Here is a 25,299-nt window from a genome sequence, read left to right on the forward strand (position 1 = left end):
TTTCCTTTGCCTTGGATCGTTTGCATGGGCAACACCAGCTGCCTTGTTGTGAGTGGCCCCGTGGAGGCCCATGTGGCAAAGTAACTGAGGCTTCCCAAAGCTGCTGAAGAACTGAGTGATGCCTCCTGCCAAAAGGAACCTTAGTGATCTCAGCAGTGGATCCTCTGACCCCAGTCCAGCCTTCAGATGCCTGCAGCCCCAGCTTGCCTCTTGACTACACTCTTGTGAAAGACCTTCAGCCAGCACCACTTGGCTAAGCCATTTCTGGAATCCTGACCCTCAAAAAATACGTGAGATAGTATTTGTTGCTTAAAGCTATTAAGTGTAAGGTAATTTGTTACCTAACAGTAGAGAAGGAATACAACAACGATTCTAAAAGTGAAAGCATCTAAGACAGACAAATCACTGAAAACCACCCCCTCCATTCCCAATAATTTAATAAATGACTCTTGCCTTAACAATTTTGAGAAATATTCTTTCTAATAGTTCGATTTTATGTTTATGAAGAAAATTAAAAACTACCCAAGGAGAAGACCAGAAACTTACTATCTTTTTAATAGCAAGTGAAGATGACAGTAAAAACTTTTTGAAATTTTTTTAAAAACCCAAATGCTTAGTTAAGGTCATTGCAAATACACTGACAAGGTTTCAGAGTAACAAACACCTTTAACAGAAATCCACTTAAAAATGAATGTTATATTTTATACATTGTATCTGGGGGAAAATACTACAGCTTTTAGTCCTGCAGGTTCTTCCTCTGGATTGACATTATCTTTCCGATGGCAGAGGCAGAAAATGTTATCAGTTTTGGATCATCCTCTTGTCAATAAATCAAACTATTATTCAGGGGCAGACCTATCATGAGAAAAGTAGGTCACGTCTTGATATCAGCCCATCTCTAAATCTCTCCAGGACACAAAATATTCCTTGTTATGACATGGTCTGCTGGTTTTGAAACCTTTTTTTTCCCCTTATATCAGAGCACATTAAGCCATGTTAGTCACCTTTCCTTATCAGGCAAAGCGCATCTTGTCTCCCTGCTTGTCGACATTTTATTTTCAGAAATGGATGTTTATAAATTGCTGTGGATTGGTAGTATTTTGTTAATTATGGACTTTTAATAGTTTGTCTTTGATCAATGGAAATAGATGGTTCTTACTACAGAGAGGTTTGACTTTTCTGCAAAGAGGAGTTAAAAGAATTCTCTCACATGGACTGCTTGTTCCTTTGGATTAGTTCTGGTTTCACCTGGAAATGGTATCATACATTTGAGTATTATTAAAAATAATGTTGTGGCCAGGTGTGGTATCTCACGCCTGTAACCCCAGCACTTTGGGAGGCCAAGGCAGGTAGATCACTTGAGGTCAGGAGTTCGAGACCAGCCTCGGCAACATGGTGAAACCCTGTTTCTACCAAAGAAAACAAGAAACAAAAATTAGCCGGCATGGTGGTGGGCACCTGTAGTCCCAGCTACTTGGAAGGTTGAGGCAGAAGAATCACTTGAACCAGGAAGGCAGAGGTTGCAGTGAGCCACTGCACTCCAGCCTGGGCAACAGAGTGAGACTCTGTCTCAAAAAATAAAATGTTGAAAGTGGGATCCACTTATAACAGGCTAAGAGGCTCTGTTTTAATAATAATAATAATAATAAATATCGTGAAAGCCTTTATATGTTATAACGTATTTAGTCGACACGAGCAAGTTGGTTAGCATATAATAGAAATAGTCGCTAACACTTACTAAATCCTTACCACACAGCCAGCATGGTTTATGTGCTTTATACAAACCAACTCATTCGGTTTCCATAACTCCTCTATGGTACGTACTATTGTTATCATCTCTATTATACAGATGAGGAAACTGAGGCACAGAGTTTAGTAAGTTGCCACAAATTCACACAGCTAGTAAGTGCAGGAGCTGGGTTCAGAACCCACACTCTTAACCTCCTCACTCACATGCCAGCGTTGTAAACCAAGTAGAATTTAAACAGAATTTAAAGACAAGAAAAGGCTGATGAGAAAACATGTATTAATCTATGATATTAACACATCAAATAATTTGGGAATTTAAAAATGTTAGATACTAATCTGTTCAGCAAAGTTTTTTGGGATCCCACCACATTTTGTTGTAGGAGGTCCTTTCCTTTTCCTGCCAGAACATGTACTCCCTTATCTGGTCCTAGGGAATGCAAGCAGAAACTCCTTTTTTGACACATTCTTCAGATGATATGGTGACCACAAAGGTAGGGATTCCTACAAAACTGTGTTGGACTCTACTCTGGTTTATGTTTAGTTGCCGAGAACAGGATTTCTATTCATTTGAAACCACAGTCAAATTTATAGTTGTGGATACATATATTTCACCTTGGCCTTGGACGTTAGCCATTTGTCTCCCATATAAATCATACTATAGTCAATCCTATCTGTATTGATGAGAAACACCAGTTTGAGACTCATCTTATTCACTCATTCAACTCATATTTATTGGGTACTCTTACGGGTTGAATTGTGTCCCTCTCTTGCAAAAACAAATAAATACAAATAAAAGATATATTAAAGTTCTAACCTCTGAGTACTTCAGAATGTGACCTATTTGTAAATAGAGTTGTTGCAGATATAGTTAACATGAGATCACACTGAAGTCAGGTGGGCTCCTCATCCACTATAACAGATATCCTTATAAGAAGACAGCCATGGGAAGACACAGAGACACAAGGAGAATGCCATGTGAAGTTGAAGGACTGGAATGATGTACCTACAAGCCAAGAAATGCCTGGGACCACCAGGAGTTGGAAGAAGCAAGGAAGGAGGCTCCTCTAGTCTTCAGAAGGAGTGTGGTGCTACCAATACCGTGATTTTGACTTCTAGCTTCCAAAACTGTGAGAGAATGAATTATGTTGTTTTAAGCAACCTGGTGCTACTTTGCCATGGCAGCCCTTGAATACTAACACAGTGCCTACCATATGGATATCTTATGGTGAATAGACAGGTAAGTTCCTGCCCTTGTAGAGCTTCCAGGGCAGTAGGAAGACAGACACCATTAAAAAGTAAAAAACAAAAACAAATATATACATAATAAATTGGTGATCAGACTAAGAAAGGGAATAAGGCTGGAGTGGTGGGTCACAGAACCTATTTAAACAAGGCCTTAGGAGTCAGCTGTGGGATGAGAGGGCAGTGTTCTAGGCAGAGACCCCTGAGATGGGAAAGGGCCTATCCAAAAAGACAGTGTCTTTGGAACTGTCAAAAGATCAATTTGGAAAGCTGACGAAGAGGACAATGGCCAAGATGAAATCTGAGTACAAAAGAGCTAGATCCCTCATCTCTCTAAACCCTGGGAAAAAGTCTGGATTATATTTGAAATTCATGGGAAAGTATTGAATCCTTGGCAGCAGGGGAAAATATAAATCTATTTATATTTCAAATGGATCACTACACTCCTGAAGGGAGAAAAGACTGGATGGAACAAGAGAGGAAGGGAGAAGCTAGTGAGACCATAACTGCCGTAGCCCTAGTGTGCACCAAGATGCAGGCTGTGGAGAGGGAGATGCGTGGGAAGCTTGGAGCTCAAGTTTCAAACTAGAAGTGGGACCTGCTGATGACGCAGAACTGCATGGGTCCCATTAGGAAGAGAGTGGCTGTGCTGTGAAAGTAAAATTAACAGATGAAGATCTAGCAAGGAATACTCATGCTTTTATCTATTTTGGTGATGCAAAGGAGTCATAAAAAACAGAATTAGGCAAGTGCGTGCGCTCACCGGGTGCACGGGCTCACACCTCTAATCCCAGCACTTAGGAAAGCCAAGGCAGGCAGATCACTTGAGGTCAGGAGTTCGAGACCAGTCTGGCCAACATGGTGAAACACTGTCTCTACTAAAAATACAAAAATTAGCAAGATACGGTGGCAGGCACCTGTAATCCCAGCTACTTGGGAGGCTAACGCAGGAGAATTGCTTGAACACAGGAGGTGGAGGTTGCAGTAAGCTAAGATCCCATCACTGTACTCCAGCTTGGGTGACAGAGTGAGACTCTGTCTAAAAACAAAACAAAACAGAGTTGGCACTTTTTTTTAAAGGTAAAGAAATAGTACATTTAAAAAAGAAATAAATTTGATAACTAGTATTCTCTTTTGTTTAAAAAAAATTTGCAAAGTTTTTAGGCACTGTGTTTTTTTCAAGTTTGAAAAGCATGATGAAAGACATTCCTGAATAAACATTTCAATGGAGATAAATCAATTTTCTAACCTGCTAGTACTGATAAGATCACTGAATCAACACCAAAGTGAAAACATATCACACCCACATTGCTATTAGGAAATGTGTGCCAATTTATGGGTAACAAATGCACTTTAACAAATAGATTTATGGTCTGGAAGCACGGCTCTGATTCTCTGAGATATCTGAGATTTCACATCCCAAATTATAAAGCCACTGGATCGGTGCACATAGTTTTTATGTTTGGGGAGTGCCAGACCGTCATGACTTTGGTTTGGTACACAGATTCTTCAGATGGGCAGGTCCAATGTCTCCTTTTGCAATTCTGCCAAATGCACCGTGTTCACCAGCCACATGAAAATACCTTCAATACCCGAACCTACCCTGTTTATTCACACCTTTACAGTTTAGGTCCCTTCTGCCTCCAGTATTCTTTTGGAAATAAGAGACCCCTTGGTCTTCCATGTGTGCATCATTGAATAAATATTGGCTTGTGCTATTTTAATGACATGATTGTGCTGTGATGTGTAGGGTATGTGTGGTCTCCGCTAAAGTGAGCAATCCTGACTACAGACATCTGGGCAGGAGACTGATCTTTCCAGGGGAAGCAGAACTCAGAAGACTGAGGGAAGGGGCATCAACTCTGGACTCCCTTTGAGCTTTGAACGATGGAAGGATATGTGAGGGTGTAAAGATGGCCTCTGCTTTCACAAAGCTGTGAGGAGTTGGCAAGGAACTATCCACTTAATGAACTTCGAGGTAATGATTGATTTCCTGTAGCTTGTAAGCCACATCGAGATTTGTGTCCCCTCTCAGTGTTTATTTCCCTTTTATTATATTATGCCTTGGCACCATAAATGGAATGTGTGTGTTCCTCCTCCCCACCAAAAAATTCACAGGTTAAATCCTAACACCCAATGTATGGTGTTTGGAGGTGGGGCCTTCGGGAGTTGATTAGGTCGTAAAGGCAGAGCCCTCATGAGTGGGATTAGTGCCCTTATAAAAGAGACCCCAGAGAGGTCCCTCTCCCCTCCAACATGTGAGGACATAGTGAGAAGACGACCATCTATAAACCAGGAAGTGGGCCCTCCCCGTCCACCAAATCTGCCTTGATCTTGAACTTCCCAGCCTCAGAAGTGTGAGAAATAAACTGTTGTTTATAAGTCACTTAATCTATCACATTCTGTTCTAGCAGCTGGAATGAACTAATGCATTTGGCCTTTGGGAAATTCTTGTAGCCCAGCTTCATTTATGCTCTAGCACCAAAGGAAAAAGTCCTCTGTTTGCTCTTAGGTCCTTCCAGTAGGAAGATAATGGATTACTAAGATAGATCTAAATGGGTAAATTTATCATTAGTGGAGTTTTATAAAATGTGGCTGCTACATTGGTTCTAAGAATTACCTTGAATACAGGTCTGTAAATATAGCAAAATGGTTTGTGACCTTTTCCTAATGGCCTCAAAGTGAATACCAGGGTTGCCATCTAAGTATGTTACAGTTTTAATTATGTGTCTCACAGTAAAAGTTACTTCTTTTTTGTTGTACTCAAGGAAAAGCCTATGCATAGATGAGTGCCTGATGAACACCAGTTAGAAGTGGTAAGGCTCTCAGGGCGAACTCACAAAGAGCCAGGGTAATCAGCCTCTGTGGTTAACCCAACCTCTCTCTTTTGTGGCTGAGGCATTTAGACTTTCCCATTATGGCCATCACCTTCATTAACCAGTACAGAAAGCAAACAAATCGCAAGACACTGGACAGCCAAATGTGATCACTTCTGGAGACTCCCCTTGGCGACCATTCAAGTTTCTGAAGCTTATGACCAACTGGGGCAGCCCTAGCATTGCAGAAGCCCTGCTCAACCTTGCTCAGAGAAGGTCCCCAGATGTCCGACCCCCTTTACCCTTCTAAGGCTGAAGTTGTGAAGGAATCAGAGGCTCTGATCTGTTGGACACAGGACACCAGGTCTTATAAGGTCTTGGTATTCTCGATGTCTGGCAAATAAATGCTTTGGAAATGAACTGACCAGGAACCCTTGGGGCTGACGCAAATCATGGCAGATCCTAGATTCACATGAGCATTGAATTGAAGTGGAACAGCTTGAACCACCAAATCTGTGTAGCTTGAAATCACCTCGGTAAGCTTACATTACACACAGGACTGCACAGTCAGAAGATACCCAACAGCTGCGTTTTAATGAAGACACAGGAACCCATGGTATGGCAAGTGGTTGCTACATATTTTATGTGTATTTTTAAATAGGAAAATAGCTTCATAGGCTTGTTGGGGAAAAAAATTTCCACCCAAAGTGAGTTTTCTACTGTGGGAACAAGGTTAAAAGGCAGTACAAAAACACCAGAGGATGATTGACTAATTTCAGGAAGCGGATGTTGTAAACAATGACATTCTAACCACCAAAGAGCAAAACAGGTATGACTGCCTTCACATAGATTACCTTAAGCATTGTTTTAATTTCATCATGCTGAAAGGAAAGGCATGTTTTCTTCTGTCCCAAGTTACAAACTCTTTCTCTTGAAAAATATTAATTGATCTCCCTTCTTCTTCCTAATTATATATCAAGTTCCCACAAAAAGTAAGTCTTCTTTTTTTTCTGAGATGGAGTGTCATTCTTGTTGCCCAGGCTGGAGTGTAGTGGCGTGATTTTGGCTCACTGCAACCTCCGCCTCCCAGGTTCAAGTGATTCTCCTGGCTCAGCCTCCTAAGTAGCTGGGATTACAAGCGCCTGCCACCATGACCAGTTAATTTTTGTATTTTTAGTATAGATGGGGTTTCACCATGTTGGCCAGGCTGGCCTCAAACTCCTGATCTCAGGTGGTCCACCCGCCTTGGCCTCCCAAAGTGCTGGGATTACAGGCATGAGCCACGGCGCCCAGCTGAAAAGTCTTCTAAACAGCACTTAAAATATGATTCAATGAGTACCTACCTGAGAAAAAAGCTGCACAACTGTCTTCTATAAAGGACAGAGCAGGATTAGTTCCTTTGCACTTGATTTTCTTTCCCTAACCATCACCTCACTATTATTTCTCTGACTAATTGCTGGAACAGTGCGCTGCCTCAGTTTTCTCTGTAATAATACTGTCCATTCTTACAGGGTACTGCCAACTGCCCTAACCCAGTGGTTTCTAGTCATTGTTTATGTGAGTAGCTCAGGGAGAGATTCCAGAACAAAAGTTCTAGAGTCACACTGGAGCCTACTCCATGCTCTACGTCTTACCAGCTTTGTGCCCTCAAGCCAGTTACTTAACCTCTGTGCCTCTATTTCTCCATTTGGAAAATGGAACAGTACTATCTGCCTGTTAGGCTTGTTGCAGTGATTAAGATTCTTCACATAGAGTTCCTGGAACAGTGTCTGGCACAAAGAAAGAGCTCAATAATTATTCGCTCAGTATTGTCCTCCAAAGTTACTATCCTCATTTTACAGCTTAGTGGAGAGAGGCCCAGGGAGGTTGAATGACTGCCCATGGTTTTTCAGCCATTTGGTGGATGCTCAGGCCCAAGTGTGCTGGCCAAGACAGGGCTCTCCCCTGGGATACTTACCTCTAGGTGAGTGGGAAATGCTCCCAAGTACAGTGTTGTGGGAAGAAAAGATTATATGACCATGATCAATTCGGCATATTAGACTGTAGCTTCTAAGGAAAGATATAAGAAAGTCAATGAGGTAAACTCAAGTATTATTCTTTTAAGCTTTTCCTGGTGGAACTGTTCAGTTATATTCATGTGACAAATAGTTACTGGCACCTACTATGGGCTAGAAGTAGAATCTATGATAGGCACGGGGTTACAGTTGAGGACAGAAATAGACAGAAGGGCTGGGCGCAGTGTTCACACCTGTAATCCTAGCACTCTGGGAGGCTGAGGTGATTGGATCACCTGAGGTCAGGAGTTTAAGACCAGCCTGGCCAGCATGGTAAAACCCCGTCCCTATTAAAATTACAAAAATTAGCTGGGCATGGTGGCGTGCCCCTGTAGTCCCAGTTACTTGGGAGGCTGAGGTAGGCGAATTGCTTGAACCCGGGAGACATAGGTTGCAGTGGGCTGAGATCGCGCCACTGCACTCCAGCCTGGGTGACAGTGAGACTCCATCTCAAAGAAAAAAAGAAAAAAGAAATTGACAGAAGGCCTTGCTCTCATGGAGGAGATATTTTCTGAGTCTGGGGCACAACCATCAATATATACTTTCTCTGCCAGGTACCTGCACATTTATATGGATGAGCAATACATAAGTCATACAGAAAAATTGGTGTCATTTCTTTATGGCCACACCTCCATAAGTAAATCTATGATGTGCTTAAACATGTTTTTTTAGTATTTTGCTGTTGGTGCTTCACAGCAAGTAAGACTTTAACATAGAGACTATTTTAAAAAATAAATCTATTGAAGTTTACCCATTAAAGAGAGTGTGTACCTTCAAAGTCATTTACTTGGGAGGGTTTATGATTATTCTCATGATACTTCTTAGGTCATGGCATTTGAGGGATGCTTCCTATCAGCTACAATTATCTTTAGAGGTAGCTTAGAAACACGCAAAAAAATTCAATCTCATTTTTTTAATAGTTACATCTTGCTTTTGCTCAATATAGCATTACCCAGCTTGATCACCCAAACTTGTGGAAAGTGGCTTTGAATGCTTTCAAAAATAAAATTCATTCCCCCAAGTTGAAAGTTTGCCACTCAATGGAATATTCTGATCAGTGTGTGCCAGGCTGTACCTGCAACTGAGAAAAGGGAGCTTATGAAATTCATTGTTGTGAGATTTTTGTGTGTAGCCTCCCATAATGACTATTATTAATTTGTATAAGCCAGCCCCATTGTTAGAAAACCAGTCCCACTACTTTATGTCATCTCTTAGATTATATAAAGCTCTTCCCTTACCTTTTAGAAAATAAACTTTTTGGGCCAGGCACGGTGGCTTGCACCTGTAATCCCAGCGCTTTGGGAGGCCAAGGTGGGTGGATCACCTGAGGTCAGGAGTTCGAGATCAGCCTGACCTATGTGGTGGAACTCCGTCTCTACTAATAATACAAAATTAGCCGGGCATGGTGGTGTGCAACTGTAGTCTCAGCTACTTGAGAGTCTGAGACAGGAGAATTGCCTGAACCTGGGAGGTGAAGGTTGTACAGAGCTGAGTTCACTCCACTGCACTCCTGCCTGGGCAACAGAGCAAGAATCCGTCTCAAAATAAAATAAAATAAAATAAATAAATAAAATAAACTTTTTGAGAGTGAGTACCTAATGTTCTTCACATGTTATAATCTCCAAAGCATCTCAGTTGGTAGTAATGATCATCATAGTAACTGGAAAAGTAGATTCGAATGTGGGTTGAAATCTTTACTACTTGGTAATATGCCTCAGAAGGGAAAATATAAAAGAAAGAACAAGGTCAAAGACAAACTGTTCAGGACCACTAAAGTACTGAAAAGAATAGCTGTTGGAAACTCCAAGTTCAATCAATAACTATTTCTTAAATATCGACAGTTTATTCCTCAACTCATTTTTAACACTCGTACTTCTTTTTATCCTCCTAGAGGTAATGCAATTCTTCCATTAATACCTTCATGACTTGAAATTTTCAGGAGGAAAGTCAACAAGATAAAAGTGGAAGAAAAAAATAATAGAAAGGGTAAAAAAAAAAAAAAGAGGCAGAAATGATTAAATGGTAAATGATGGACGAAAGAACATTAGAGAAAGGGAGGAAAATAGAGATTCTTTCGTTTTCATTAAAGAATTATGGTGGAAAATGTCAGCAGTTTGTGATTTTTTTTTTTTTTTTTTTGAGACAGGGTCTGACTCTATCACCCAGGCCGGAGTGCAGTGGCGTGATCATAGCTCACTGCAGCCTCAAAATCCTGGGCTGAAGTGATCCTCCCTCCTCAGTCTCCTGAGTAGCTGGGACTACAGCTGCATGCCACCATGCCTGGCTAAGTTTTAAAACACTGTTTTGTAGAGATGGGGTCTCACTAATGTTGCCCAAGCTAGTCTCAAACTTTTGGGCTCAAGCGATCCTCTTACCTCAGCCACCCAAAGTGTTGGGATGACAGGCGTGAGCCACCATGCTCAGCCACCAGTTTTCAATGCATGTATCAGTAAGTACTTCAGTAAGCTGAAAAGCAACAGTAAGGCTATTTGGCAAAGAATAAATAAGATTGATGGGATGAAATACAGTGTAACTCTTTTCCCTCATGACACACACTTCTGGGTGCCTCCTTTACTCATAAAGACCACATGTCCCTATCATCAGCTTTCCCAAAGTTTTGTATTTATGTATCTAATTTATACTTTTACATGTGACATTGTCCTTAGGAAGGACAGAAAGAGTAAAGAAAAAGGAACAGTGGGACAAGACAATAACTAACATTATTTTTGTTGCCTTTCTCAAATGATTTAATCTTAACCAATCATTTGAGAAAGGTGGTGAAAATAATGTTAGTTTATTGATTAACCCCAAGAGTTGGTTCTTTTCCTTTTTGAAAGGGAAAAAATGAAAAAAAAAAAAAAAAGGTTTCCCAATACTCAGGTGTAGTAACTTTTCAATTTGCCCAGTGGATGAGTACAGGGATGATTCAAACACTCCTTGGACATCTCTGGAGTATGCTTTCAGCATCATCTCCCCTTCACCTCCTCCACTATTATGTACCCATTCTCACCTTTTATACTTACTTCCAGCCACGCATCTCAACAGTTACTATTCATTGTAAATATTTACTGTTCTTTACCATTAACAATAACTATTGTTATTATATGAATAACTGCCATTATTATCAGTAATAAACATTGCCACAAATTACTTATCTGTGGAAAGCAGGCAAATGGCAGGCCAATGGCAGTGGACATCAAAAGACTTAAAACAGCCCATTTCCTGCAGGTGCATCCAATTCACTCGCCTAATGCTGGATACCCTTCCTGCACAAGTTACCTTTCATCCCATAACAGCCACAATAAATTAACAAACAGTGCTGTTGCTGGGGCTCTGGATGATGCAATGTACAGCTGGGTATAGCTGGTTAACTGCACTGCTAGCTCAAAGATCAACTTAAACCACTGGTGCACACTTCAGAAATATGTCATGCGCTGCATAACGACGTTTGGTGATGCTGGTCCCATAAGATTATGTATATATAAGATGTGTATGTATTTTTAGATACACAAATACTTACCATTGTGTTACAAATGCCTACAGTATTCGGTACAGTAGCATGCAGTACAGCTTGGTAACCTAGGAGCAATTGGCTATGCCATATATCCTAGGTGTGTAGTGATAGGCTATTTCATTTAGGTTTGGGTAAGTACATTCTATGATGTTTGCACAAGGATGAAATCACTTAAGGGCACACTTCTGAGAAGGTATTCCCATCATCAAGTGATGCTTCACTGTCTAGAACTATGTCCTTCGTATAATCCTGTATCAGGTTGTGATCAAGAAAATGAAAGAGGATGGTTATCCAGTATGAGGCTGGGTGTGTTGGCTCATGCCTGTAGTCACAACATTTTGGGAGGCAGAGGTGGGAAGATCACTTAAGGCTGAGAGTTCTAGACCAGCCTGGCCAACATGGCAAAACCCCACCTCTACTAAAAATACAAAAATTATCCGGGCGTGGCAGTGCATGCACCTGTAATCCCAGCTACTTGGGAGGCTGAGTCATGAGAATCACTTGAACCTGGAAGGCAGAGGTTGTAGTGAGCCAAGATCGTGCCACTGCACTCCAGCCTGGGCAACAGAGCAAGATTCTGTCTCAAAAAAAGGAAAGAAATCCAGTATGGTATCCACTAGGAATGAATTAGAATAAGCTCTGTGGAGAGAAAAAAGATTGTTGTGTTGTTGCATAGGTGGTAATGTGGGGAGCCTCCTGGGCGAAACGTAAGAAATGTGGAGTGTTAGGCAGGGGCTAGTCTCAGTGGCAGGAGAGAGCTAGTGGGAACCAGGGTACAGAGGCCAGCCCCAAGGACAGAGTGACAGGGCAGGTTCCCTCAGGCAGGTGGAGGGCACAAGGCAGGTGAAGTGATGGCCTGGTACTGCCCAGGCAGTGGTCATCTCTGGGCCTCAGAAATCATGGAACCTACTCTTTCATAGATGAGAAAACCAAAGCCCATTCAAGGTAAGTGACTTGCCCACAGAGGGCAGTGGATGAGGAGGGGCTGAACTTCCATCCTCTGATTTCCCGATTGCTATTCTTTCCACATGGCCCTGAGATCCTGGCTCCAAGTTCTCACTTTCTGTTTTGGTGGAAGCATTTGTGTACAGTAATTTCAATGTTGCATTTCTTTTAACTTTCAAGAAAATAATGAACAGTATTTACTTCTGCTGATTGTTGCTTGGAATTTGGAGGCAAATGAGATTGATGGTGTGATCTCAACTGGAATCTCAGACTTTCCAATTACACACTAGGAAGATGGAAGTGTTCAGTAGCCATCAAAAACACTATCAGAATGGTGAATTGTTCTGAAGGTGACCCAGACTAGGATCAGACCTCTTTAAGGCTGAATTATGCCTTGATAAAGTTATGTAACTAAATGCAGTAAAATGAACAGTTTCCACACGCTGAACAGACCTTGCAGCAGTAGACTGACTCTTTAAGGTACCTGCATTATTTTGCCACAAGATATAAAAGAAGAGTAGTCAGGATAAAAGCAGGGCAATAATGAAGAGATGTCCACAAAGAAGAGTCCAAGTCCCTTGTATTAGTTTCCTAGGGCTGCCAAAACAGTACCACAAACTAGGTGGCTTAAAACAATGGACATTCATTATCTCACAGCTCTGGAAGCTGGATGTCTGGTATCAACGTGTCAGCAAGGCCACACTCCCTCAGATGGTTCTAGGGAACAATCCTTCCTTGCCTCTTTCAGCTCCTGGTGGCCCCAGGTGTTCATGGCAACATCACTCAAGTCTCTGCCCACCTCTGCCTTCATGTGGCTTTTCTGAGTCCCATCCTCTTCTTACAAGGACACCAGTCCACCCTAATTCTGGGATGATTTCATTGTGAAATCGAATATAGTTTGGTTATGTGTCCTCACCCAAATCTCATGTTGAAGTATTAAAAATTCCCAATGTTAGAGGTAGGGCCTGGTGGGAGGTGATTCGACCATGGGGGTGGATTTCTCACGAATGGAATGCCCACAAAGTGGGCAATAGTGGTTTAGCACCACCCACTTGGTGCTGTTCTCCTGAGACTGAGTGAGTTCTCACAAGATCTGGTTGTTTAAAGTGTGCAGCGCCTCCCCACCATTGCTCTCTCCTGTTTCTGCTCAGGCCATGTGACATGCTTGCTCCCTTTCTGCCTTCTGCCGTGATTGTAAGTTTCCTAAGGCCTCCCTAAAAGCCAAGCAGATGCCAGCACCATGCTTCCAGTGTGGCCGGCAGAACCAAGTGCCAATTAAACTTCTTCTCTTTATAAATTTCCCAGTCACAGGTATTTCTTTGTAGCAAGGCGAGAATGGACCAATACAAAATTCTGAACTAATTACATCTGAAAAAATTCTACTTCCAAATAAGGTCACATTCTGAGGTTGTAGGTGGAAATTACTTTTGAGGGGACACTATTCAATTCACTGTTTCACTGGAACACCTCCCGAAACAACTTGGATACTGGACCCGGTGAGACAGTCCCTTTGATCTTGTTCATAACAGAGTCCTTAAAGGACTGAGTTGACTCAGGAAGTGGTAAATAGTACCTATGTCAGAAGCCACAGCATAATGTGTGCCTTTTGATTACTGTGGTTTGAGTGAGTATTGCAAGGAGCCGCAGACCACAGTGGCTTGCTGAGGCTGCCAATGATCTTGAGGTCAGTGTCCTACAGTCACAAAGCTCCTGACTCCTACCCACTAGATGACTACCACTCAGAAAAATCATCCTTTCCATGGGATTTTGCTATTACTGGCTTTTTGTTTGTTTGTTCATTTTTAGTGTTATAAGAAAGAATGTGAAAAGGAATATTAACTACTTGGTAATTTATACATGGAATATGCTGATAGCAGGACTTAGCTTTATTTGTTTGCTAATATTTAAATTTAAAAGACCTGAATTTATTTTATTTTTTATATTTAATTTTAAGTTTCAGGATACATGTGCAGAATGTGCAGGTTTGTTACCTAGGTAAACGTGTGCCACAGTGGTTTGCTGCACCTATCAACCCATCACCTAGGTAATAAGCCCCGCATGCATTATTTATCCTGATGCTCTCCCTCCCCCAGCACCCCTCACAGGCCCTGATGAGTGTTGTTCCCCTTCCTGTGTCCATGTGTTCTCATTGCTCAGCTCCCACTTAAGAGTAGGAACATGTGGGCCGGGTGCTGTGGCTCACGCCTGTAATCCCAGCACTTTGGGAGGTGGAGGCGGGCAGATCACAAGGTCAGGAGATCGAGACCATCCTGGCTAACATGGTGAAACCCCATGTTATATTTAAAAAATATAGGAAACTAATACAAGGGACTTGTTTTATATTTTAAAAATACAAAAAAAAAATTGGCTGGGCATCGTGGGGGGGCGGCTGTAGTCCCAGCTATTGGGGAGGCTGAAGCAGGAGAATGGCGAGAACCTGGGAGGTGGAGGTTGCAGTGAGCTGAGATCGCACCACTGCACTCCAGCCTGGGCGACAGAGCGAGACTCTATCTCAAAAAAAAAAAAAAAAAAAAAAAAGGAGTGAGAGCATGTGGTATTTGGTTTTCTGTTCCTGTGTTAGTTTGCTTAGGATAATGAATTCCAGCTTCATCCATGTCCCTGCAAAAGGACATGATCCCATTTGTTTTTATGGCTGCATAGTATTCCATGGTGTATATGTACCACATTTTTAAAAAGACCTAAATTTATATTGAATTATAAATATTTTATATAATACAGATGACAACCTACTTATGACTACTGATTGAATTACTATGGTTTTTCCTAAAAGTATTTAAGGCATTTATTCATAGAAAGGCATTTACTGGGATATCAAGTTTCTTTTCTGATTCACCTTTTATCCTTGAGTAAGAAGAATGTGATGTGATATATACATATACATACATGTATATTAATTAACCAACAACTCTTATAAGTCTCAGTTGAAAGGACCTTCCTGTAGGAAGCCCTGCCTGACACTATTATTAGATCAGCTGTGTTATCCTATGCCTCTAAAGAAACTGTTGTCCTCAATTCTGGCATTTATATTTTAATGCAATCACTTACTTGTCTATATTTCTCTGAAGACTAAATGAAGAAAGGGACCTTGCTTTCTTGTTTACCCTGAAGCCTAGAGCAGCTCTTCATATGTGTAAAAGGATGACACTGAATGAATGAGTGAACAAAAAGCACTCGAAGGATTATTTAGAAATTATATTGAGTCGGGATATAGTTAAACTTTTTGAAAACTCAAAATGGAGGCATGGGGTATTAAGGTAATCCTATTTTGTTAAATCTGATCACTTCAAATACCTCATTCCCCTAAATTATGGGCTGCATGTGATATTCTACTTTGCACTTAAAATTGATACGCTAATTTAAAAAAATAACAAGTTGAGCATTTAGTAGATAATTCATAGACATTCTGCAACATAGATAGGTTCGTTGGAAATGGAGAGGGATGCTGGGCTGGAAGACTATGGGTAGTTATGCCTTACATATGAAAACGGTCTTTGTTGGAACAAGGCAGAGGATTTCTCAGGGCAACTGCTCCCTAAAGCAGGCAAGATGGGAGGCAGAGGTCTCAGAAGAGTGAGCTTCTCTGCTGGATATAAAGGTCTTTATTCTTGATATCAAGTAACCACTGACAGCTCTGCCTTATGGTCAAGTTATGGAAAGCACAAGAGAAGAGACCTTGTCCGGGCCCTCAACATTCTCAGTAGAGGCTTTCAGCTCTGACCCTTCTGCAAAAGTTTTCCTTCACTGGACACAGACTCCAAAACATGTTGGAGAGGAGGAACCACTGCATGTGGCTGAGAAAACAGATTCTTTTCCACCAGGATGCCCACAGATCCTGCTTGCTACTCTGTAAGTCTTTGAGGGTGGTAGATGTGATGAGTTGGACTGTCTTGCCCAAAAGAAATACGTTGACATCCTAACTTCAGTACTTCAGAAAGTGATCTCACTCAGAAATAAGGTCTTTAGAGAGATGAGCAAGTTACAATGAGGTCATTAGGGTGGGCTGAAATGCAGTATGACTGGTGTCCTCATAAAAAGGGAAATCTGAACACAGACGGACATGCAGAGTCTTCTGGAAGACTACGTGAAGGCAAACAGGAAGAACGCCATGTGAAGATCGGGGAGAGATCAGGGTGTCGTGTCTACAAGCCAAGGGGTGCCTAAGATTGCCAGCACCACCAGAAGCTCGAAGAGGCACAGAATGGATTCTCCCTCACAGCCTTCAGAACGAATCCACCCTGCTGACACCTTGGTTTCAGACTTCCCGGCTCCAGGACTGTGAGGCAATCAAGTTGCGTTATTTTAAGTCACCCAGTTTGTGGCATTTTGCCATGGCAGCCTTGAGAAGCCAATAGACTAGGTGTCTGTTGCTTTCTCGTATCTTTCCTCAACAATGAGCACAATGTTTATTGAAAAGAAAAATGAATGCTCTAAGAGCTGCTGGAGTCTCCTGAAAGTGAAGATGAGGGGATTGATGTTGAGCAAAAAAACAAAAACAAAGAAAATCCTGCAAAGTTGGTAAGGAGGACATTTAAATAGGGTTGATAATATAAACAAATGGTTTAACTAGGAGCATATAGCTGCCAAAATATCCCACGTCATCAAAATGCAAATGTAGCTGTATGGAATGGAACTTTGGATTATCCAGCCGAGAGGAAGCTCGGTGAAAAGTAGACATGGTATATATGTTGAAATCAAGAAGTACAAACAAAGCTTCCCCACAAGTCTGTACAGGACAAAGTATGCCTTTTCTCTGTGTTGTGGGTAGAGCTGGCATTTGCTTGAACAGTGGATAGTAATTGAGGTATCCATTTTGGTGGTGCAAAGTGTAATGCAGGGATCGCTACCCTCAAAAAACAGACCCAATTTCGTATAGATATTTATAGTCAATAAAAATTGTCCTTTCAGAAAAGAGTAGCCTCAGTTGCATTTAAGACCATTGTCATAAATTCTAGATAAAACACTATGCCATACTTTCATTCTCTATACTGTAAGAAGCAAACAGAAACAAAATCACCTCCAGAGCAATATGAAATTCTGCGTTTGAATGAGGGTCTGTGTCTCACAGATGACAACAAAGATAAGGAAGGAGGGCGCCTTTTAGACATCAGAGGCCTGTGTTCATCAAGAACCTGATGCTGAATCACTGGAGGGTAAATGAACCTTCCAAGGTTCAGTGTTTAGAATGTCGTAGACCTTCTAACAAACATTGTGCAGTCTCATCATGATCTATAGGAAGTCAGCCCGAGAGGCTGCAAACAAACTGGAACATACACTGGAAATACTGGGAGAAAGAAGGCACCTGGCAGTTTTCTGGGGAAGTGGTTTTCTGGAGAGGAAAGAAGACACAGAGGAAATGTGATGGTTGCATTCAATGATCTGAACAACTTGTCCAGTATGACTTCATCAGCTTAGAATGAGGACTAACAACAAGTGAAAATTGAAGGATCAAGGCTCAGCTCATTTTATGAAAGAACTTTTTAATAGTTGAAATCTGCAGTGACAGGACATCCTGCCTGCCTGGGTGCAGGGTAGTGAGTATCCTGTGATGAGAGGTGCTCACATAGCAGACAGGTCATTACTTGGAAGTGATGCTGCAGAGGACAATCAAGAGAGTGGCAGCTGGGTGAGGTGACCTTTAAGGTCCTGTCAACTCTGGGTTTCTACATCAAAAGGAATTCTGAAAGATAAAGCAGAAGAAGTATTTAATTTTAATGTCTCTGACCAGCATGCTTTCTTTCTATAGTTCTTTCGTTCTCCTTTTTTTTTTTTTTTTTGAGACAGAGCCTTGCTCTGTTGCCCAGGCTGGAGTTGCAGTGGGGAGATCATAGCTCACTGCAGCCTCAAACTCCTAGGCTCAAGTGATCCTTCTGCCTCAGCTTCCCAAGTAGCCTGGCATTACCAAGGCTGGCTATTAAAAAAATTTTTTTTTGTAGAGATGGGGTCTCTCCCAGGCTGCTCTCAAATTCCTGGCCTCAAGTGACCCTCCTGCCTCAACCTCCCAAAGGTCTGGGATTACAGGCATGAGCCATTACCCTCGGCCTTGTTCTCCAGTTTTATATGTAATTGATAGATCTTGGAATTGATTAAAGTGATTTAATTCATGTTTCTGTATTTTGTGTCATGTAGCATAAACTGTAGACTAAGAACATGTAAAAATGCTGTCAGAACATCACGATGATAGCAAAAGTATAATGTTATAATTAAGATGGATAACGTGGTTTTACTCCATAAAATATATGCTGCCTTAAGCCTCAGATGATCATTTTTTTAAAATCAATATGGAAGTCAACATGTCAATGACACCTGGTAAAACTGTACTTTGAAGAAAATGGTGCAATAGAAAGTCATTTTTAAAATGTCAATGCATATAATGAAAGTTGATTTTAAGCAAACCATACAACTTTAGTGAACAACCATTTTGTGAAAAATACTATGCCAAGCACTAAAAAAGGCAACATAGAGACATGCAGTATTAAAAAATTATAAAAACAGCAAATGCTTTATGTTGAAATGTTTATACTGAAATCTTAATTTTACAGCAGTAATCCCACTTGCCTATTGTCTTTACCCACAGTTTATAAGTAAATGAAATATATACGTCCTACGTCATGGTTCTAAGAGTCAGAGCTAAACGAAAAGGTATAATCAGGGAAGTGGTGCTTCCTCCTCAGCCCTACTACCTCGTTCCTATTCCTCGCCGCTTCCCATGGGAAACCAATCTCCTTGACTGCTCTCCAGGTGGCGAATACTGCCTTTCCTGAATTCATTCTATAGGAAGCTGAGTAGTTCCAGGCAGGAGGAGTACACATTGTGAGGAGTGAGGCTGGATATACCTATAGCCATACACTTGGATGTTGGGTACATGATACTCTCTGGGGAGGCTGGGGCTGGGCCTCAAGCTGATAGATGGCGAGGCCTGCAAATCTATAGATAAGAAATCACCCCAAATCTGCTTGAAAGGCAATAGGAGAGAGGTTGAAAAAGAAGACATTCTTTTTCGATAAAAAGAACACTTGAGCGAACAAATCTTCCATGAGGTGTGGTACAGAAATCAGATTTAGACCTGGATCTTAAAACATACACATATTTGCTCATCGGTGCAAAAGAAATTCAGAAAAAATAAACAAGAAATGAAGGAGATGGCATGGAATGTGGACCAAGAACAAAGTAGAAATGCTGTCAGAATATCACAATGACAGCGTAAGTACAACGTCGTAATCACATTTATAGTGTAATGGGAAAGAGGTGGTGGTATGGTGAGGAATGGAAAGGGAGTAGTAGGGCTCAGGAGGGAGCCACAGTTCTCTGAGAAAACCGTTTTGTATAGTTCTGACTTTTATAAGCACAGTAATTATTTCACCTAGCTGCCTAATACCCCAAACGCCACAAACAAAACGACTAGCACGGGGGGAACCCAAATTGTAATACAAGTACTTTAACAAATGAACTGAACTTCTCCCAAATGGATAGAATAACCACACCAAAAGGAGTAAAGAAAAAGAAAGGACTAACCCAGGTAACTTTGGTCAACAGTATCTTCACTGGATATTATAAAGATTAAGACAAGAAAACTGTACATAAAGGCTATAATTTAGTAAGTACATGTTTTTCTCATAGGAGCATGAGTTAGCAATCCTGAAACTATATTAGAATTAGGTAAATACGTCTATTGTAGATAATGACATCTGGGTTTCTCACTGTTAGACAAAGAAGCTATAAATGAAACAGGAGGGCTAGAATGAACCTTGACTGTTAGGTTGAAATTGGTGGCACCATTATAAACTCACGGTCTTAAATATATATACACACCCAGAGATAGATACAGAAATATAGATGTGCGTGTATAATTAGGTTAGTCTACACACACATATTTCTCAGCTCTGTCCACCGAGAGCACCTAGAAACAACATTCCAGTAGCAATAAGCATGCCTCACACCCAAATCTTAGTTTCTAAACACTTTTCTCCAATAGAAGGAACCAGAGCTTCCTAAGGAAGTCATTAATTCCAGGCCTGGGGCAGGGAAAACACAGATGAGTCTGGAATGCTGTTGGTGCTAGAAAGTTAATGAAGCGCTCAAAAAAGATGGGGTTCCTCTGAGGGACACAGAAGCCAAACTGAAGGAACTCTTAGTGGCCAAAGCTGGAACAGCATGAGCAATAAAACTGATAATGATAGTATTGGATTATAAATGAAAGAATAAGGCACATCCACGAGTCCATACTGATATACTTAACCAATTGAATAAATAACTAAAAAAGCAAAAAAGATGGCCCTTCCTTGCAACAGAATTCCAATGAATAAACGTGGAAGAAAAGAGTGAAATAAAAAATCACTACTAGACATAGTAGTTGTTGCAGTCAAAATCCACTGATGGATACTAAAAATAGTTGGGTGTGAGTTTGGGGAGAAGCAGGATTTTTGCATAATCTCAAAGTATCTGTCTGCAAAATATTTATTAGTCCCAAAGTGAAAAATGGTAACTTTATAGTAAACTCTGAAGAGACCACCTTAACCAAGCGATGAAGGTTAACATCACCATTAAGAAGACATGTTGATATTACAAATTCTTTGAAGTGACAATTTACGTGGCATTTTTGCCAAAATGGAATAACCTCATTCTAAGCTTGAGGAAACTTTACATGAACCCAAACTGAGGGATATTCTAAGGAAGAGGTAACCGGGACTCTTCAAAAGGATCAAGGTCATGAAGTAAAGAAAGGCTGAGGAACTGTCACCAATTGGAGGAGACTAAGGGGACATGATCACTAAACGTAATGGGAGATCCTGGATTGGATCCTGAAACAGAAAAAGGGCATTATTGGAAAAACGGGTGAAACTCCAACAAGGTCTATCATTTAGTAAGTAGTGTTATACCAGTGTTAATTTCCTGGTTCTGAACATTGTACAATGGTTATATAAGATGTTCTAACTGGGGGAAACTAGGTGAGGGGGATATGGGAACTCTTTATCCCCCTGTGCTGTTTCTGAAACTTTTCTGCAAGTCCCAAATTAGTTCAAAATTAAAAGTTAAAAAAAGAAAATAATTCTGCAAGTTTAATTAGTTCACTAGAATCATTTATGTCTCTGTGTGTGTGTGTGAGTGAAGTATTTCCAGGAATAACTTCTCAGTGAAATAAAATACTGAATGCTGCTATGTTTGTATCAAAGAAGAGACATTCTGACAAATACTCTCACTCCATTAATTCATTCTAATAAGCATAGTTGTTTTAATATCTAGACTGCAATCTAAAGCTCCAAAACTAAAGTTAGGTTTATTTGTTAATAGACATCATAAGATGTACTTTTTTCCTCTTTGGAGATTTAGGGAAGACCCTGTTGTTTTTGGTTGTTTGATATATATATACTTTAAGTTCTGGAATACATGTGCAGAACATGCAGGTTTCTTACATAGGTATACATGTGCCATGGTGGTTTGTTGCACCCACCAATCTGTCATCTACATTGGGTGTTTCTCCCAATGCTATCCCTCCCCTAGCCCCCACCCCCGACAGGCCCCGGTGGGTGATGTTCCCCTCCCTGTGTCCATGTGTTTTCATTGTTCAACTCCCTAGGGAAGACCTTCCTGAGGGAAGCCCATTGGCAGTGAGAGGCCAAAGTCTGAGCAGGAGTTAGCTGCAGATAGAGTGGGACAGTGGCATTCTAGCAGAGGGGCTGCCAGTATGAATCTCCAGTAGGAACTTCCAGAGGAACTGCCACTATGAGTGAGATGGGAAACACTTTGGCTTGCTCTGGGAAGTAGAAAAACGCCAGGATAGCAGGAACTAGGTGGTGTGAGATAATGCTGGAGAGACAGACAGGAATTGGCCACACAGGATCTTATAGAAGAATTGAGAATGATTCCAGGAACAGTAGAAGCCTCTGAAGGGCTTTGAGCAGAGGAGACACATGACCTGAGAAGTCACCGTCTCCCACTCTATCTTAGTGACTTTAAATGCCTGTGTATATTATGCTAACCATGGTTCTTTATCTTTCCTGAGGACAGGATATGGGATAGGCCAACAGGGCAGAGTTTGATAAGCCATAAGGATAAACTTCCCTGTGAAATTCTGTCCCTGGAGGGGTCCAAGAGTGAATGACAGTGTCTCGCACCTGCCTTGAGGGGGCCGCATAGACATTCTGAATTCCGTTACAACTTTATCTGAAATGAAATACCACGATTTCCCTACAAGGTTCATGACATGATGAATTTTTTTTTTTTTCCTCTTTGGATGTTTTGGTATTTTACAGCCTGATCTGGCACTGAGGTGCGAGATGAAATTTTTTAAAAGTTCAAAAAATGAGAGCATTAAAGCATTAATCTACCTGAGAGTAGTAAATTCATAGAACTCTTAGTAAGCCCATGTTGTACAGAAGACATTGTAGTTAAACCTTCAATTAAGAGCAGGTAGTATCCAAGTAACTACATACAGCTTCTAAGGAGGTCTTCCCAGCAGTCCTTAGACCTTAGCCCGAAGACCCAGGAGAGGACAGGAACACCCTAAGAAGAGCTAAGAAAGTATCCAGGTCTCTTGGGTCAGAAAAGCGTTCTTATTGTTTCTTTTGCGAATTTTGTTTTGAAGTCAAGAATATTACTACCTGGTAATGTCAGCACCCAACGATTTTATTTCTCTTTCTCTCTTTCTTTGTTCCCCCGTCCCCCCAACAAAGACAGGGTCTCACCCTTGCCCAGACTGGACTGCAGTGGTGTGATCATAACTCACTTCAGTTTGGAACTCCTGGGCACACGGAGTAGCTAGGACTACAGGTGTTTGCCACCATGTCTGGCTAGTTTTTTATTTTTATTTTTTTAATTTTTAGTATAGACAGGGGTCTCCCTATGTTGCCCAGGCTGGTCTGAAACTCCTGGCCTCAAGCAATCCTCCCACCTATGCCTCTGTCTCCCAAAGTATTAGGATTACAGGTGTGAGCCACGGCGCCCAGCCTTCTCTCTTCGATTAAAAATAAAAACAAATTTCTGTTAGTTGAAGGCTCAATATTTGCCCGTCAGTCGTTTCTTCCCATTCAGCTTACCCACGAATATTAAAAGGCAAAATAACTATAACTTCTGATAAATTTAGAAGATAAAATATTTTATGTATAATAGCTATCACTGAAAATCTCTTCAAGATCTGTGTGCATACTTTTCTTACCGTTGTAACTATATTGAACTTAACTTCTTCTTTAACTACCAAGGACTCCAGATTCACCGTCAACTTTCTTCCCGCATTCACTCTTACTGTTCAGTTCTGGGTTAAAAGACAGCGGGGCCTGAACCAAGTGTCTACAAAGCACAGTATCTGGAGAAACTTTGTTGTTGTTTTTTAAAATAACTTTTTAAAAAAAGGATCCCAGATATCTTGTTTTTTGTTTTTCTGTTTTTTTTTTAAAAAAATCTTTTTCTCATATATGAGAAATACAGGAAAAAAAGCAATCAGGTGAATCATTTTGGTTTACTGGATTCCAACTGGTAGAGAGTTTAAACTTAAAAACCAAACAAAACGAAAGAGCTCTTCAGTTACCTTACGTCGTAAACGAGTTAAAACTTTTGTTATTTCTGAAAAATCAAAGAGCACTGTCTGTACATGGTCATAACTGCAAAGGAAACAACGACGTACCCAGGGCAGGGGGAGCTTACTTTAAGAAGCTGCGTCTTTCTGGATCCCGTTCCTTCGGGGCTGACCCTTTCAGGGAGTTTGGTTTTTAAAGCGCGGATCTCGCGACGCGCGGCTTGCAGGACCGCGGGGCCCGGCGGCCGAGACGCGGAATTCACAGGGGCGCCTCGGCGCGGCCGCGGCGGTGGTGGCGGGAGCCTGGGACGTGCGGGCTAGGGGCCCCGCATGGTAACCGTCCCCGACGGCAAGTTAAAGGCTGTGGGCACTGCGCAGAGCGCCCCCGAACGAACTCCCCCCACCCCACCTCAATCCACCAGACCGAAAGTGCGGAACGCGGGGTCCTGCAAACTTGACCCCGAGCCAGGGTGCGCGCGGCGGCGGCGAGTGTCCCCCGGGCTTCCCGCACCCCCGGGCTGGAAGCGCCGGCCCCCGCGCACCTCGTACTCCGCCTGCAGGAAAGCGAAACCCGGCCGGCGAGCGGGAGGGAAGAACTCGGTCGCGCGCTCTGCCCGGTGGGGCCCCGGCCGGGAGACATCCCCGACCCGCACCTGGCGGCGCGACCCACCTACCTGCCAGTCCCCACGGCGCCGCCAGAAGCAGCAGCAGCAGCGGCGGCAGCAGCGGCCGCAGGGCCGGGCTGCTGGGAGCCCGCATGGGCGGCTGGGCTGGGTCACATGTCGGGGGGCAGCAGACTGCTCCGTCCCATGCCCGCTGGAGCCAAGCGCGTCGGCGCGGCGCCTCCTTCTCTCCCGAAGCTCTGCGCGCGACGCTTCAGGCGACCCGAGGCCCAGGACCGAGGCGCCGCGGCCGCGTCCGCATTCCCCGGGCTTCCGCAGGAACCAGGGGCGAGCGACTCGCGCAGCCCCCACGCGCGCGACCCCGACTACCCAGCTGGATGGCAGCGCGAGGGCAGTTCTCAGGGATTTATAGTCCCCAGCCACTCGACTGTCAGTCCTGAGACACTGAAAGTTTCCACCTCTCCGGGCTCATGCCCAGACCAACCGAGTCACTAGGCAGGTAAAACCTTCTGGTAATGAGCGAGGTGAGCGCATTGCAAAGAGATTCTGGTATTTAGGCCGGTCTGATGGTCACTTAAAGTTCAATACCGGAAGACGGATGAAATGGAGAGTTATTTCTCAATATACAGTTAGGCACTCAGCCGTAGATCTTACAGTCATGCATCATTTAAGATGACAGGATTACCTCCTGAGAAATGCGTCTTAGGCGAGTTTCTTGTGTGAACATCTTAGAGTGTACTTACACACACCTATATGGTATAGCCTCTTACACGCCTAGGCTCTATGGTATAGGCTGTTGTTGCTCCTAGGCTACAAACCTGTACAG

At 42.2% G+C, this 25,299-nt stretch overlaps 1 protein-coding gene across 9 annotated transcripts in view; it reads right to left on the bottom strand.

Moving 5' to 3' along the window:
* Positions 1-25,003, bottom strand: part of IL20RA (interleukin 20 receptor subunit alpha) — a 44,957-nt gene extending 19,954 nt beyond the window's left edge. For 6 of the 9 annotated variants that reach the window (XM_015137366.3, XM_001097436.5, XM_028847153.2 and 3 more), the window contains exon 1: positions 24,525-25,003. Coding sequence is in view for 4 of the 9 variants with exons in the window: in XM_028847153.2 (XP_028702986.2) it covers positions 24,525-24,609 (85 nt within the window). In the remaining 5 variants the exon portion in view is untranslated. Of the gene's footprint in view, positions 1-23,978; positions 24,052-24,524 lie in introns of those variants that run through there. The other 3 variants (XM_077999462.1, XM_077999461.1, XM_077999460.1) reach the window with 1 other exon arrangement.
* Between the last annotated feature and the right edge of the window lie 296 nt (positions 25,004-25,299).

This window comes from Macaca mulatta, chromosome 4 (genome assembly GCF_049350105.2).
Source record: "Macaca mulatta isolate MMU2019108-1 chromosome 4, T2T-MMU8v2.0, whole genome shotgun sequence".
Lineage (NCBI taxonomy): Eukaryota > Metazoa > Chordata > Mammalia > Primates > Cercopithecidae > Macaca > Macaca mulatta.